The sequence below is a fragment of the Saimiri boliviensis genome, chromosome 11 (genome assembly GCF_048565385.1).
Source record: "Saimiri boliviensis isolate mSaiBol1 chromosome 11, mSaiBol1.pri, whole genome shotgun sequence".
NCBI classification, from domain to species: domain Eukaryota; kingdom Metazoa; phylum Chordata; class Mammalia; order Primates; family Cebidae; genus Saimiri; species Saimiri boliviensis.
In genome coordinates, this window is record NC_133459.1 from 53056718 (window position 1) to 53068940 (window position 12223).

Genomic DNA, 12223 nt, shown 5'->3' on the forward strand with positions numbered 1-12223 from the left:
GCCTTTCCTTTCTCTCTGACTCTGGTTTTCTGTGTCCCCCCTCCCCAATAACTGCTCTCTCTTCTTTCTCCTTTCCCTCTGCTTTCTCTCCTCTCTCTCTCGCCTTCCTGAAGGAGAATTGTGATGCTGTAGCTGCTGTGCCCAGCTCCAGGGGAAACGGAGTTGCTTGCAGGATGGCAGGCCCAGGTCCATCGCCTGGCCGCCTGTTGCCATGGTGACCCAGAGGCAGCACAGGCAGCAGGCTTGGCTGTCTGGCAGGGAGGGCAGGAAAGGGCTCTGAGGAGGAGAGAAGCCAGGTCTGTCCTTCACAGCCCCAGCATGGCCCACCCCACTGTCAGGGCCTGTGCCATGGGGGTGATGCCTGGGAATGTGGGTTCTGTACTGGGTGCTGTCAAAGCAGCTCCCCTGAGGGGTCACATGGGTGGGGGTCATTCATACTTGGGGTCAGACTGCCCGTGTTCTAATCCCTTCTGACCACTTTCTGGGGTCTGATGGAGGTAGGGGGTGGGAGGTGGCAAATAGCCCTAATGGAGGGAGCCACAGGGAGGCAGCTGGTGGGTGGAACAGAGGGAAAGACAGGCGGATTTGCTCTTTAGCAGAATCTCCCTTGAAAGGAAGTGAGACCCCTGCCTCTGGGAGCAAAGAGGCTTATGCTGGACAGTCACCAGAGGTGGTGTGGTGGCAGAGATTCCTGCACCTGAGAGACCCTATCTAGCTCAACGTGAGGTTTCCTTCCACTCTGAGAACTTTGCAAAGCACAGTTCTCAGCTTCTAGAGAGCTTCGATTTCCTCACTGACGGTGGCCCAGTGGGACAGTGTTCTGGAAAGTACCCTGACCCTGGACCATGCTGGAAAAGGGTTCTGACACCATCGTGGCCTCCTGCAGAGGACATGAGGGTAGACAGGGAGGGGAGTTTCTGGGAAGTCCTGGCTCCAGATATGGGTCCTGGCCTGGGATGCCTGGGTAAGGAAGGGCCTGTGGATGTCACGGATGCCTGGGATACAGCAGCAACTGGCCCGCCTGCCAGACGAGAGACAGGCAGTTGTACAAAGCGGTCAAGCAGTCTCAGCTTTTGTGGCAAGCAGACTTGGGTTGAAGTCCCAGCTCTGCCCTTTCCTGGCTGTGTGACTTTGTGTGTGTATATGTGTAAGTTACCTTTTCTGAGACTTTGCTTCCCCATCTGTAAAATGGGAATAATAACAATATTCAGCTATTAAGGCTGTGTGAAGATTAAAAGAGATAATGCATAAAAATGCTAAATGCAGGCCAGTGTGGCTCTCGCCTGTAATCCCAACACTTTGGGAGGCCAAGGCAGGAGTGTCACTTGAGGCTGGGAGTTCAAGATCACCTTGGCCAACATGGTGAAACCCCATCTCTACTAAAAACACAAACAGTACCCAGGCATGGTGGTGCACACCTGCAATCCCAGCTACTCGTGAGGCTGAGGCAGGAGGTGGTGGTTGCAGTGAGCTGAGATTGTACCACTGCACTCTAGCCTGGGTGACAGAGTGAAACTGTCTCAAAAAAATGGTTGGGTGTGGTGACTCATACCTGTAATCCCAGCACTTTGGGAGGCCGAGGTGAGTGGATCACCTGAGGTCAGGAGTTCGAGACCAGCCTGACCAACATGGTGAAACCGCATCTCTACTAAATACAAAAAGAATTAGCTGGGTGTGGTGGCGCATGCCTGTAATCCCAGCTACTGGGGAGGCTGAGGCAGGAGAATCGCTTGAACCCAGGAGGTGGAGATTGTGGTGAGCTGAGATTACGCCATTGCACCCCAGCCTGGGCAACAGAGCAAGATTCCATCTCAAAAAAAAAAAAAAAAAAAAGTTCAGTACAGTGCTTGGCCATATTAATTAAATATACAAGGGGGAATGATTGATTGTTCTCAATCTTACCTGGACACACACCCCTTTCAGTTCTATAAACTGAGGAAGCTAAGCCGGGAGAGGTTGAAACACTTGCTCCTGTTCCATAGTTATTAGTTCTGGGCGCACAGCAGGGACAGCACCCAAACAACACAGAAGCGGAACCTGGCCCACCCAGCCTGGCCCCTGGCCCGCAGGTTCCTGTCCAGCCGCACGCAGGGTCAGGCTCTGCACACACTCTGCAGCCCTCCCACCCATCGGCGGCATAGCAGATGTCCTAGGGAACTCCCTGTTCAGTGCCTGTCTCCCCATCTAGACCTTGGCTTGGGCTTGCCCACACTGCCTGCTCCCTGCAGGCCTGACCCAGTCTCTCACTAAGTGGTGGCGTAAAAGGTGGGCAGGGCCACGGCAATTTACAAAGCTGTTCCTATGTTCCCTCCTTTGCACCTCACGAGAATCTGCAAAGTACTTAGGATTCCCATTTTACAGATGAGGAAACTGGTCTGTGGGGGTGCTCACTTGTTGAACGAATGAATAGAAACGGGGAAGCAAGTTGCCCAGAGGCCTCCTGCCATCCCCACCCCTCTCCCTGTACTGAGGGTGGGGGGCTGGGATCCAAATGCAGTCTACCTGTCTCCAGAACCCACTGTCCCCTGGCAACCCCTCTTTCCATGTTTCTGTTTCCCAAAGTGAGAACAAAGGCTGCTGGAGTCTGGTTGTTCAGGAAAGACAAGTCCCCATGCAGCTCTCCAGCCTCCTTGACACTGCCCCCTCACATGTGCACAGAAATGCAGACAGCCAGGGGCCTTTAGATTCTCTCCTTTCATCCGCATACAGCTCTTGCACGGAGGTGGGTGGGAGTGCTTGTCCTTTAACCAAGAAGGAAACAGCTTCTCAATAACTTGCCCAAAGTCTGCCTAACTAAGCCCTTTCACTTAAGACCTTAGACAGAGAGCCCCTGGGCCTCAGTTTCTCCACCTGTACAACCGAGCAGGTGTAATCAGTCTTCAAAGCCCTACTCACCTGGCGGTGCCAAGGAAAGGGCTGCAAGGTAGACAGAGGCAGGAGGCCTGCGCTGAAGCCCTGGCTGGGGACCTTGGCAGGACTTGAGACGTCTCTGAGTGCGGGTCCCCTGTGTACCTCACCAGTGATAGCACCTCAAATATTTGCTCCTGAGTCAAATGAGAGGTGAAGGGGAAAGCATTCAGGAAATGCTCTCCCTACCCCCAGGCCCCTGGTTGTCACCTCTGGGACAGGGGCAGTTCTCAACATGACCCACAGAGGGTAGGTGTCAGATTTCAGACAAGGTTATTTTTACCCTGGGGGGTGGAGGGAGGCAGGTGACATTGGGGCTCACAGTTCTAGAATGGGGTGAGAGGGTAGGGATGGAAGCAGGGCCTCTAGTGGAGAACCTTGTGGGACCTCAAGTCCATATTCTCCTTGCTTGCATGGGGTGACACTAGTGAGAATTGGGAACTCACTGAAAAAAAACTCAAGCATTTGGTCCACAGCGAGCCAGGCTGTGTCCCCTCCGGGCCCTGGAGATACCAGAAGTAGAAAGAAAAGGTTCCTGCATTGTGGGTCTTCTGGTCTGGTGTCAGTCAAATTATCCCACAGTTAACTGAACCTTGTCACAACGGAGAGCATTGTAGAGGCGAGGTACACGGGTTGGGGTGCTGAGGGATGAGGAACATTACAGAGGTGGCGGAGCAGGACGAGTACTCCAGGCAGAGGGAGTGGCATGGGCAAAGCCCCAGTGCTGGGAGGTGGCTGGGAGGTGGCGGGCTGCACATGAGGACCTGAAAGAAAGCCAGTGTGGCTGGGTCACACCCTGGTGCTCTAGGGCCACCAGGTTCATGCCGTTGTGTGTGCAGTGATGGAGCAATGCACCAAAACAGCAGGAACTGTAGCAGAGAACGTTTCATAATCAAAAGGCAGCCAAACAAGGAGGTGGGAGAGAACCTCAGATCCACCTCCGGCTGGGGTTTTTGCGGGAATTTGGAGGAGCTGGGGGCTGCTGATTGGCCGAGGAGTGAGGGGTGGAGTCATGGGACCAGGAGAGGAAGAAACTACATTCCTGTGTTGAGTTGCTTCTTTGGAGGGAGTCTTTAGACTGGCTGGTGTCAGTGGAGCCACTGAAATGCAGGATGTGGGGTGGCGTGCAGTGGCTCACGCCTAGAATCCCAGCACTTCGGGAGGCTGAGGTGGGCGGATGGCTTGAGATCAGAAGCTCCAGTCCAGCCTGGGCAACAAAAAATTAGCCGGGCCTGGTGGCATGTGCCTGTGGTCCCAGCAACTCTGGAGGCTGAGGTGGGAGGATCACTTGAGCCTGAGGGGTGAAGGCTGCAGTAAGCTGAGATCACACCACTGTACTCCAGCCTAGGTGACACAGCAAGATCCTTAAAAAAAAACAGGATTTTGTAAATATCTCAAAATAGAAACCTTGAGGTGGTTTTCTTTTTTTTTTTTTTGCTGGAGATGTCATCTGTAAAAGTTAGGACCTTGTGGCAGGGACTATGTGACTTTTAAGCAATAAGCAGCTATAAGAGAGTGGGCTGTAGGCAGGCACGTTAATGCTTAGCTACGCTTTTCCTCACAGCTTATTTGGTTACAAACTTAGCAATTTAGCTTTATTAATGTTATTATCCCCATTTGACAGATGATAAAGATCCATATACAGTATGTATGTATGTATATATACATATATATCACAATTATATGTATGATGTACATATATTTCACAATTAACTCACATATTCATTCATTAATGGATATTTGGGCTGTTTCTACCTCTTGCTTGCTGTGAATAGTGCTGTGTCTGGTATATTTCACTTAATATGTGTGTTTGAAGTTTATTTACGTTTTAGCATGTATCAGTACTTCATTTATTTTTATGTCTGAATAGCCATTCACTGATAAAGATACATATGTAGATATACATATATCACAGTTATATGTACATATACAAGTTCCATGGATATTTGGGCTGTTTCTACCTCTTGCTTGCTGTGAATAGTGCTGCTGTGAACATGTGTGTGCATGTATTTGTACTTGTTTTAGTCCTTTTGGGTCTATAAGTAGGAGTGGAATTGCTGGATCATATGGTATTTCTATATTTAACTTTTTTGAAGATCTGCTAAACTGTTTTTCATGGCGACTCAATCATTTTACATTCCCATCAGTAATGTACAAGGGTTCCATTTTCTCCATGTCCTTGCCAACACTTACTATTTTCTATTATTTTGATTATGGCCATTGCAGTGAGTTCATCCTCTTTTATAATCCTCATTGTAACCCCAAGTTCTTTTATTATCCCCATTTGACAGATGAGGAAACTGAGGCATAAAGAGGTTAAAATAACTAGACGAAGGTCCCTTGGGGATGATGAACTTCTAAAAGTTCCATTTGTATTTAGCTTAACAGGAAGCCAGCTGAGTTGAAAATGCACCCATGAAGCTCTATTCTCAAAGGAGAGATTGGGCTGGGCTGAGGAACACTTGTTTTTAGCTTAGAGTTTCCTCCTGGACCTTCCTCCCCAGACTTAAGGCCTCAGGCCGAATTAGCAGGTTGAGCCCCTCCACTTTCTCTCCCCGTACTGGGAGAGCACAGAGCTGGCTATCAGAGGAAGGGAAAGCCGTTGATCAGCCTGCACCATGTTGTGGCCACTGGCCTGGGACTCAGGGTCCTGGGCTCTGTTCCCTCCTCTGTCACTGACTGGCTTTGTAACTTGGTGTAGTTAGCCTCTCTTCTCTGAGTCTTAGATGGGAAGAAATTCTTATACCTTCCCTACCACCAAGGCCTACAGAAGTGCTGTAGAGATGAAAATACGGACTTTCATTGGTAGGTCTGGGACTGACTTAAACTCTATCACTTCCTCGCTACTCAGAAGCAATGTACACTCTCTCAGCCTTGGTTTCCTCATCAGTAAAATGGGTAGAATAACAACGCCTTGCAGGGTAGATATAAGAATTGCAGTGGCTCATGCCTGTAATCCCAGCACTTTGGTCGGCCAGGTGGGCATATCACCTGAGGTCAGGAGTTCGAGAAATGGGTGGGCCATCTTGAGTTTTGTTGTATCTTGTATCCCTGGTAGTTGTTCAGTGAAGCCACTGGACTCTGGAATCCAGGTCATTCTTCCCAGTGTGGATTTGGCCAAAAGTTCATGATGCTTCAGCCTACTCAGGCTGTGCAGGGAGAGAACTCTCACCTCCTTTGACACTTAGAAGTCCTGTGTTGGCTGGGCACGGTAGCTCATGCCTATAATCCCAGCACTTAGGGAGGCCAAGGAGGGAAGCTTGAGGTCAGGAGTTGGAGACTAGCCTGACCAACATGGTGAAACCCCATCGCTTCTAAAAATACAAATATTAGCTGGGCATGATGGTGTGTGCCTGTAATCCCAGCTACTCAGGAGGCCGAGGCAGGAGAATGACTTGAACCCAGGAGGCGGAGTTTGCAGTGAGCCAAGATCATGCCACTGCACTCCAGCCACTCCAGCCTGGAAATTCCATAAAAAAAAAGAAGTCCGGTGTCAATAGTACCAACTGTATGAGTGGGGCTGTCACATATGCAGACTCCTTTCTGACCCTCATACCAAGGAAGATGCCAAGTTGACAAGGGGGACAAGCACACCGGCCTGGCAGTGCTGCCCTTGAAGAATCCGGCTCAGCCTCAGCCTGCTGACCCTAAATGGCAATGGCAGGGTCTGGGTCAGCAAGACACAGCTCTCCATGCAGTGTTGGAATGAGTGTCTCCAGTCTCTTACTGCTGATAGGAACCTTGTGAAAGGACCTGCATCTCCTGGACAAACTGAGACCCCCGTGGCAGCGCAGGCCCACACCCTGAAAAGCCATCACACTACTTGACTGGCCACACCGGCACTATGGATAAACCTCAAGGCTTTTAGGTTAACTTCTGTCTGCCACAGATTCTCAGGAAAAGATACCATCTTTCTAAATCCACATTCACAGGCAGATGACAGTCCACCAACTGAATAACCTCTTAGTGAAGATTTTCAGATTCTGCTGCACATGCTGGGAAGCTCACCAGGGCTTCAGATTTAGGAGGAGGAAGATTTTTTTTTTTAATGACCTCCATCTAGGCCTCCTTTCCTTGGATGCAAAATCAGTGTGCTAGAAAGGACAATGAACCACAAGTATATTGTGGCACTAGTGAAAGAAGCACCTGCCATTTGGAAGCCCAAAAGGTTTATTTATTATTAATTTTTTTTCTTTTTTTGAGATGGAGTTTCACTCTTGTTGCTCAGGCTGGAGTGCAATGACATGTCTTGGCTCACCACAGCCTCCACCTCCTGGGTTCAAGCAATTCTCCTGCCTCAGCCTCCCGAGTAGTTGGGATCATAGGCATGTGCCATCACACCTGGATAATTTTGTATTTTTAGTAGAGACGGGGTTTCTCCATGTTGATCAGGCTGGCCTCAAACTCCTGACCTTGGATGATCCGCCCGCCTCAGCCTCCCAAAGTGCTAGAATTATAGGTGTGATCCACGGCACCTGGCCTTGGGAGTCTTTAGTTTTTAATTTTTATTTTTAATTGTAAAAATAAAATATATAATTTACGTTCTTGAAGAAAAAAAGAAGAATTGCTAGGATAATACATATGAGAGCTGCTAGCATAGGACCCGAGACTTAGTAGGTGTTCAATAACTGTTCACCAAATGAATACATGAGAGGTGCTTCCTAAAAAAATATTGGTTCAATCCTCTAACTTTCCAAATCCCAAATCTTGAAGAGTGTCAAATGTGAACGCTCAGTAGCTAAAGGAAAATTAGGGTGTTTGATAGGACACTGGGGACCATCACTTGTCTTCTAGAATGAAGATAGGATCTCATGTTATATGACAGTCAGATGCCTGTGGAACAGCCCCCTGGTGTCCTTCCTCCCAGCCCTTGGGCTACCTTTGTGGACCTATGCTTCCTCTTTTACCTGTGAGTTTGGTGCCCACCACCACTACCCTTTTTTGCCTTGTCTGCTGGGAACCTCAAGCCCAAATGCAGCTCTCTTTGGCAGCATCTGGATTCCTAACATAATCCTCTCCTCTCTTATTTGGTTCCTTTGTTTGCATTTTGGTTCCTAGTGCACGTGCATCGTGTGTGTCCGGGGTATGTGTGTAGGCTGCCTCGGGGCCTTTTTTGGGAAGAAGGTAGGGAGGGAATCAGCTGAAAGGGGAGCTTAGGAATGTTGACAAATCTCCTGCCTGGCTGGTGGGGAAACTGCCAGGAGGCTGCCCTTGGGTTTCTCTGAGAGGCTGGGGGAGCGGGAGGGGGCTGGGGCCACCTTTGTGGGGGCAGAGCATGGAATTTAGTCAGCTCCCTCACGCGGCTCAGAGTGACCTGGTTCAGACAATGGGACCTTTTCATGGGGCCTGGCCCACAGCTCTGGGGTGGGTGCAAGGCCTCTTCTCCCTGCCCGCCCCGGGAAGGCCAGCCTTCCAGTACCTTGTGAGAGGCAGGGGCCGGAGAGTGGGAGGAACAGGGGCTTTGCAGTTTTGCACCCTGCGTTTGAAGCCCTGCGCCATCATCACGGGCTTTTTGAATTCTCACAGAACCTCTCAAGCTCCTAGCCTTGCCCTGCACAGGCTTGGCTTGCTGTGAGGCTCTAGTGAGCTCACGGGTAGAAGGCACTGTGGAAGCCATACGGTTTGAACTGTTTGGGTCCCTCCCAGCTATATTTCTGTAGGAAGCACAAACTCAGCTTTATAATGCTAGTAGTAAGCACTCAGTAAATGTTAGCCACAGGGTAGATGTGTGCTGGCAGCTTTATATACTTGGTGGCGTTTAATTTCCTCCCTACAATGATCCTGGGAAGTGGGTATTGTAATCTCATTTTTATAGGCCAGGAAACCAAGGCCCACGAGCAGCTTGCTCAAGGTTATACAAGTTGGTTGTGGAATTGGACTTGAACCCAAGCTAAGCTGACCCCCAAGGCCTGTGCACAGCCTGTGTCATGGTGGGTTACTCCAGAGGTCACCCAGGCCTGCTCCTCCCCTTCAGGGCAGGTGGGTCTCCTTTGCACCAGGCCTAGTCTAGCATTATCAAGTCTGGCCAGGTCTGCCAGGGCCTTGGGCCAGCACCTGGCACAGCTGCTGTCTGAGAGGGCACGTCTCTGACCTCTGGGTGCCCTCCTACCCTTGCAGTGGTTCAGCCCTGCCACCTGGCAGCTGTCTTGGCTGGGCCTGCCCAGCTGCCCCAGGCCCTGACTCCATCCAGGGCCTCTGCTCTCCCTATGACTGGCCCTGGGAGGAGTGGCCCAGCTCTGGATCCCCATTGGCCAAACCTTGCCTGGGCTGCACACACCCCTGCCTCCCAGGCTGGCTGCCTGCCCACCTTGGGACTAGGAGGCCTGGCCTGGCCTGCCCTAATTTGGGCAGACTGCCTTGGAGCCCAGGGAAGGAGTGGAGTCTGAAAGGTTATGCCTGGGGCCACCTGCTGCTCTGTCCCTGCTGCCTGTGCTCCAGCCCAGGGGCTTTGCACCCCTATCTTTGAGGGGAGTGGTGGGGACAGCAACTGCGGGCTTGTCTCTCCGTGTGCTTCAGGGGCCCTGCTCAGAAAAGCATAGTAGTTCCCATGCTGACAGCGTTCTGGAGCTTCCTCATTGGGAATCTCAGCTGGGCATGCAAATCTCAGGCTGAGTTAGACCCCGGACTCCTGGAACCAGGGGTACCTCAGGGACTGGCAAGTCTCTGTCCTACCTGGTGAGTGACAGATGTTGCTTGGGAAGGGGGGCCCCTGCTCAGGATCACACAGCACCTGAACAACACAGCTAGAATTTGAACTCAAGTCTGTTTCTGATTGTCCCTGCACAAACCTTTGACGAGGGCCTCCTGTGTCCCAGGCCCTTCTAGGCTCAATTTGTCGTTGTGTTCTTCATGTCTGGCCCAGGGCCCATCCAGAGGAATTGTTTGGTGAATGAATAAATGAACAAGTGAACCAGTGAGCGGGGCACAGATCCTGGCTCCTGTGGCGTAGGGTGTGCCAGGAAGGTAGGGACTCCTGATTCACAGAACAGGAAATAGGAGCACATGGGAGGAGGGTTTGATCGGGTGAGAAGCAGAGAGAGGACCAGAGCTCAGGCATCACGACTGCTGGTCCAGGGCTGTGTCCATGCTCAGTTTCCTTGTTGGTGAAATGGGTCCATGGTTCTCACCTTCATCCTCATGAGGACCCAGAAAGGTGGTGGACATGCCCAGGCTGGTAAAGTGGGAGTGTTGAGTGTGGGCATTCATGCCCAGGTGGTTTGCCCCCAGGTGGGACGTGCCCAGACAATGCCTCTGCAAGTGGGCATTGTCTCCCCATTTCCTCAGCTCTCCCTAGGGCTTCTTTCTGGAATTTCTTTCCAGTACCCCTGGCTGTGGAGGGGTTTGGGAAGAGAGTGGGTGAATGTAGTCTTGCCTACCTCCTTCCTCTATCTGCTCCCACACCCAGAAAGCCAGCCACCCATATCCATGCAGGCCCCCAGCTCACAACCAAGTGGGAAGTGCCTTGGCAGTGGTTACCATGGTGACAGGTCCTGCTGGGACCACGTCGGCCTTCCAGCTACCTGTGAGTGCCTGCAAGCCAGGCAGCCTGGCACCCTGCAGGCCTCCGCCAAGGCTGAGAACTCCTGGGATGGCTGCCCTCCTGTCTCCCCTTGGTGCCCAGCCTGCTACCCAGGGGCTCTTGGGAATAAGAAGTGTTTCTGGAAACCCATAAGCTGTTCTGGGTTAGACAGGCCTGGTTCAAATCCTGGTTCTACCATATAGGAGTCACTGACCTTGAACAAGCCACCTCGGTGCATTTGGAATTCATTGAATTAGCTAGCTATGGGAGGCTCATCGGGGGGAATTATCTAAGGAGTATAGACCAGGAACAAGAGCTGCCACTCCCATCCTCCTGCTGCCGTGGCAGGCTCGCCACTAGGGCGTGGTGCTCTTTGCCATTCCAGCCAAGCCCAGGGCCCTCGACTCCTCGTCTCTGCCCCCGGAGGTCCTGCAAGCAGAGTGGTGTGAGGGGTAGTAGCTCAGCTCAGACTACAGCAGACCTCTTGGGTCACAGCTGAGCTTTGCCACTTACTTGGGTCCTCATTTGCAGGATGAGGATAATCATGCATCTGTCTCATAGGTTTCTTGTGAGGATAAAATTGGATTAGTACATATAAAGTGCTTGTAAAAATAGGTGACACCTAAGTGCGATATAAATGTTAGTGGCGACTGTCGTCACCACCACACAATTGGCACTGGCCACGAGAACTGAACCCATATGCCTGTCCCTCCTCACCTTTCTCACGCATGCGTGCCCAGCTCTTGACTTCATGGTCTGCTTAGGGATGGCAGGCTGCTAGCCCCTTCCCTCTCCTCCCTTCCAAAGGACTGACGGGCACACCCCACTTCTTCTGCCTGGAGAGTAAGACATGCTGGGCTCCAAGCAGAAACCCCAGCTCGAATTCATGAGTTTGAGAGTTTTCTCAGCCAGTTTTCCAGCTAGCAGCTGCCGTACCCAGCCCTGGTTCAGACACCTAGTCAGTGACTGCCCATAGCCTTCCCAGTCAATAAATCCTTCTGAAGATGTAGGAGCCCAAGAAAGGAACCCCCTGGGGATGAAATCAGAGCAGCTTCTTGAAACATTGTATCAGGAACAGTTCCCTGGGATTGACTGCAGTGGGGCTTGCTAGGCCTCCCTGCACAGAGAGGGGACTCTTTCCAGAATGAAGGTAAATCTAAGGCAACCCTTTCAAAAGCCGCGCCGCAGCTGAAGCCAGGAGCACTGAGTTCTCCGTGTGGTTTTGTCTCCACTGCTCCACTCGGGTGCAAGGCTGTGTTCCTGTGTGGTTCTTAGCCAAAAGGAATCTGTGCAGAAGCGGCATCCGCAGAGCCGCTGGGGTCTGAGACCATGGTCTGGAGGGCGGTGACCACTGTCGGGTTGGGATCTGGTGGGAGGTGGCCCTACGAGCTGTCTCTCCTCCAGACCCGAAGTTCTCAGGGCTGGACCTCTCTGTCCCCGCCTGTCCCCAGGGCTTGGCCTCCGTGTTCTCCAGCCGCACATCTCGGAAGTCAGCCTCACGTGCAGAGGGCGACGGTGCCATGACAGACGGCGAGGGATACCGGAACCCCACGGAGGTGCAGATGAGCCAGCTGGTGCTGCCCTGCCACACCAACCAGCGCGGCGAGCTGGGCGTCGGGCAGCTGCTCAAGTGGATTGACACGGCGGCCTGCCTGTCCGGTGAGGCTGCGCTCCGACGCCTTCCTGCCCCACAGGCCCGGAGCAGGGGCAGTGCTTGCAGAGATGGTCACTTGTCTGCCCTGAGTGCCATGCTTGTTTCTCATCTTGGCCTTTGCTCATGCTGGTCCACTTGTCTGA

The 12223-nt window shown here is 52.0% G+C and overlaps 1 protein-coding gene across 4 annotated transcripts in view; it reads left to right on the plus strand.

The window, feature by feature from the left end:
• Positions 1-12223, plus strand: part of ACOT11 (acyl-CoA thioesterase 11) — a 60819-nt gene that overhangs the window by 21328 nt on the left and 27268 nt on the right. For all 4 annotated transcript variants that reach the window (XM_039473561.2, XM_003921521.3, XM_010348654.3 and 1 more), the window contains one exon: positions 11878-12085. In XM_039473561.2, coding sequence (XP_039329495.1) covers positions 11947-12085 — 139 coding nt within the window. In that variant the 5' untranslated portion in view covers positions 11878-11946. The remainder of the gene's footprint in view (positions 1-11877; positions 12086-12223) is intronic.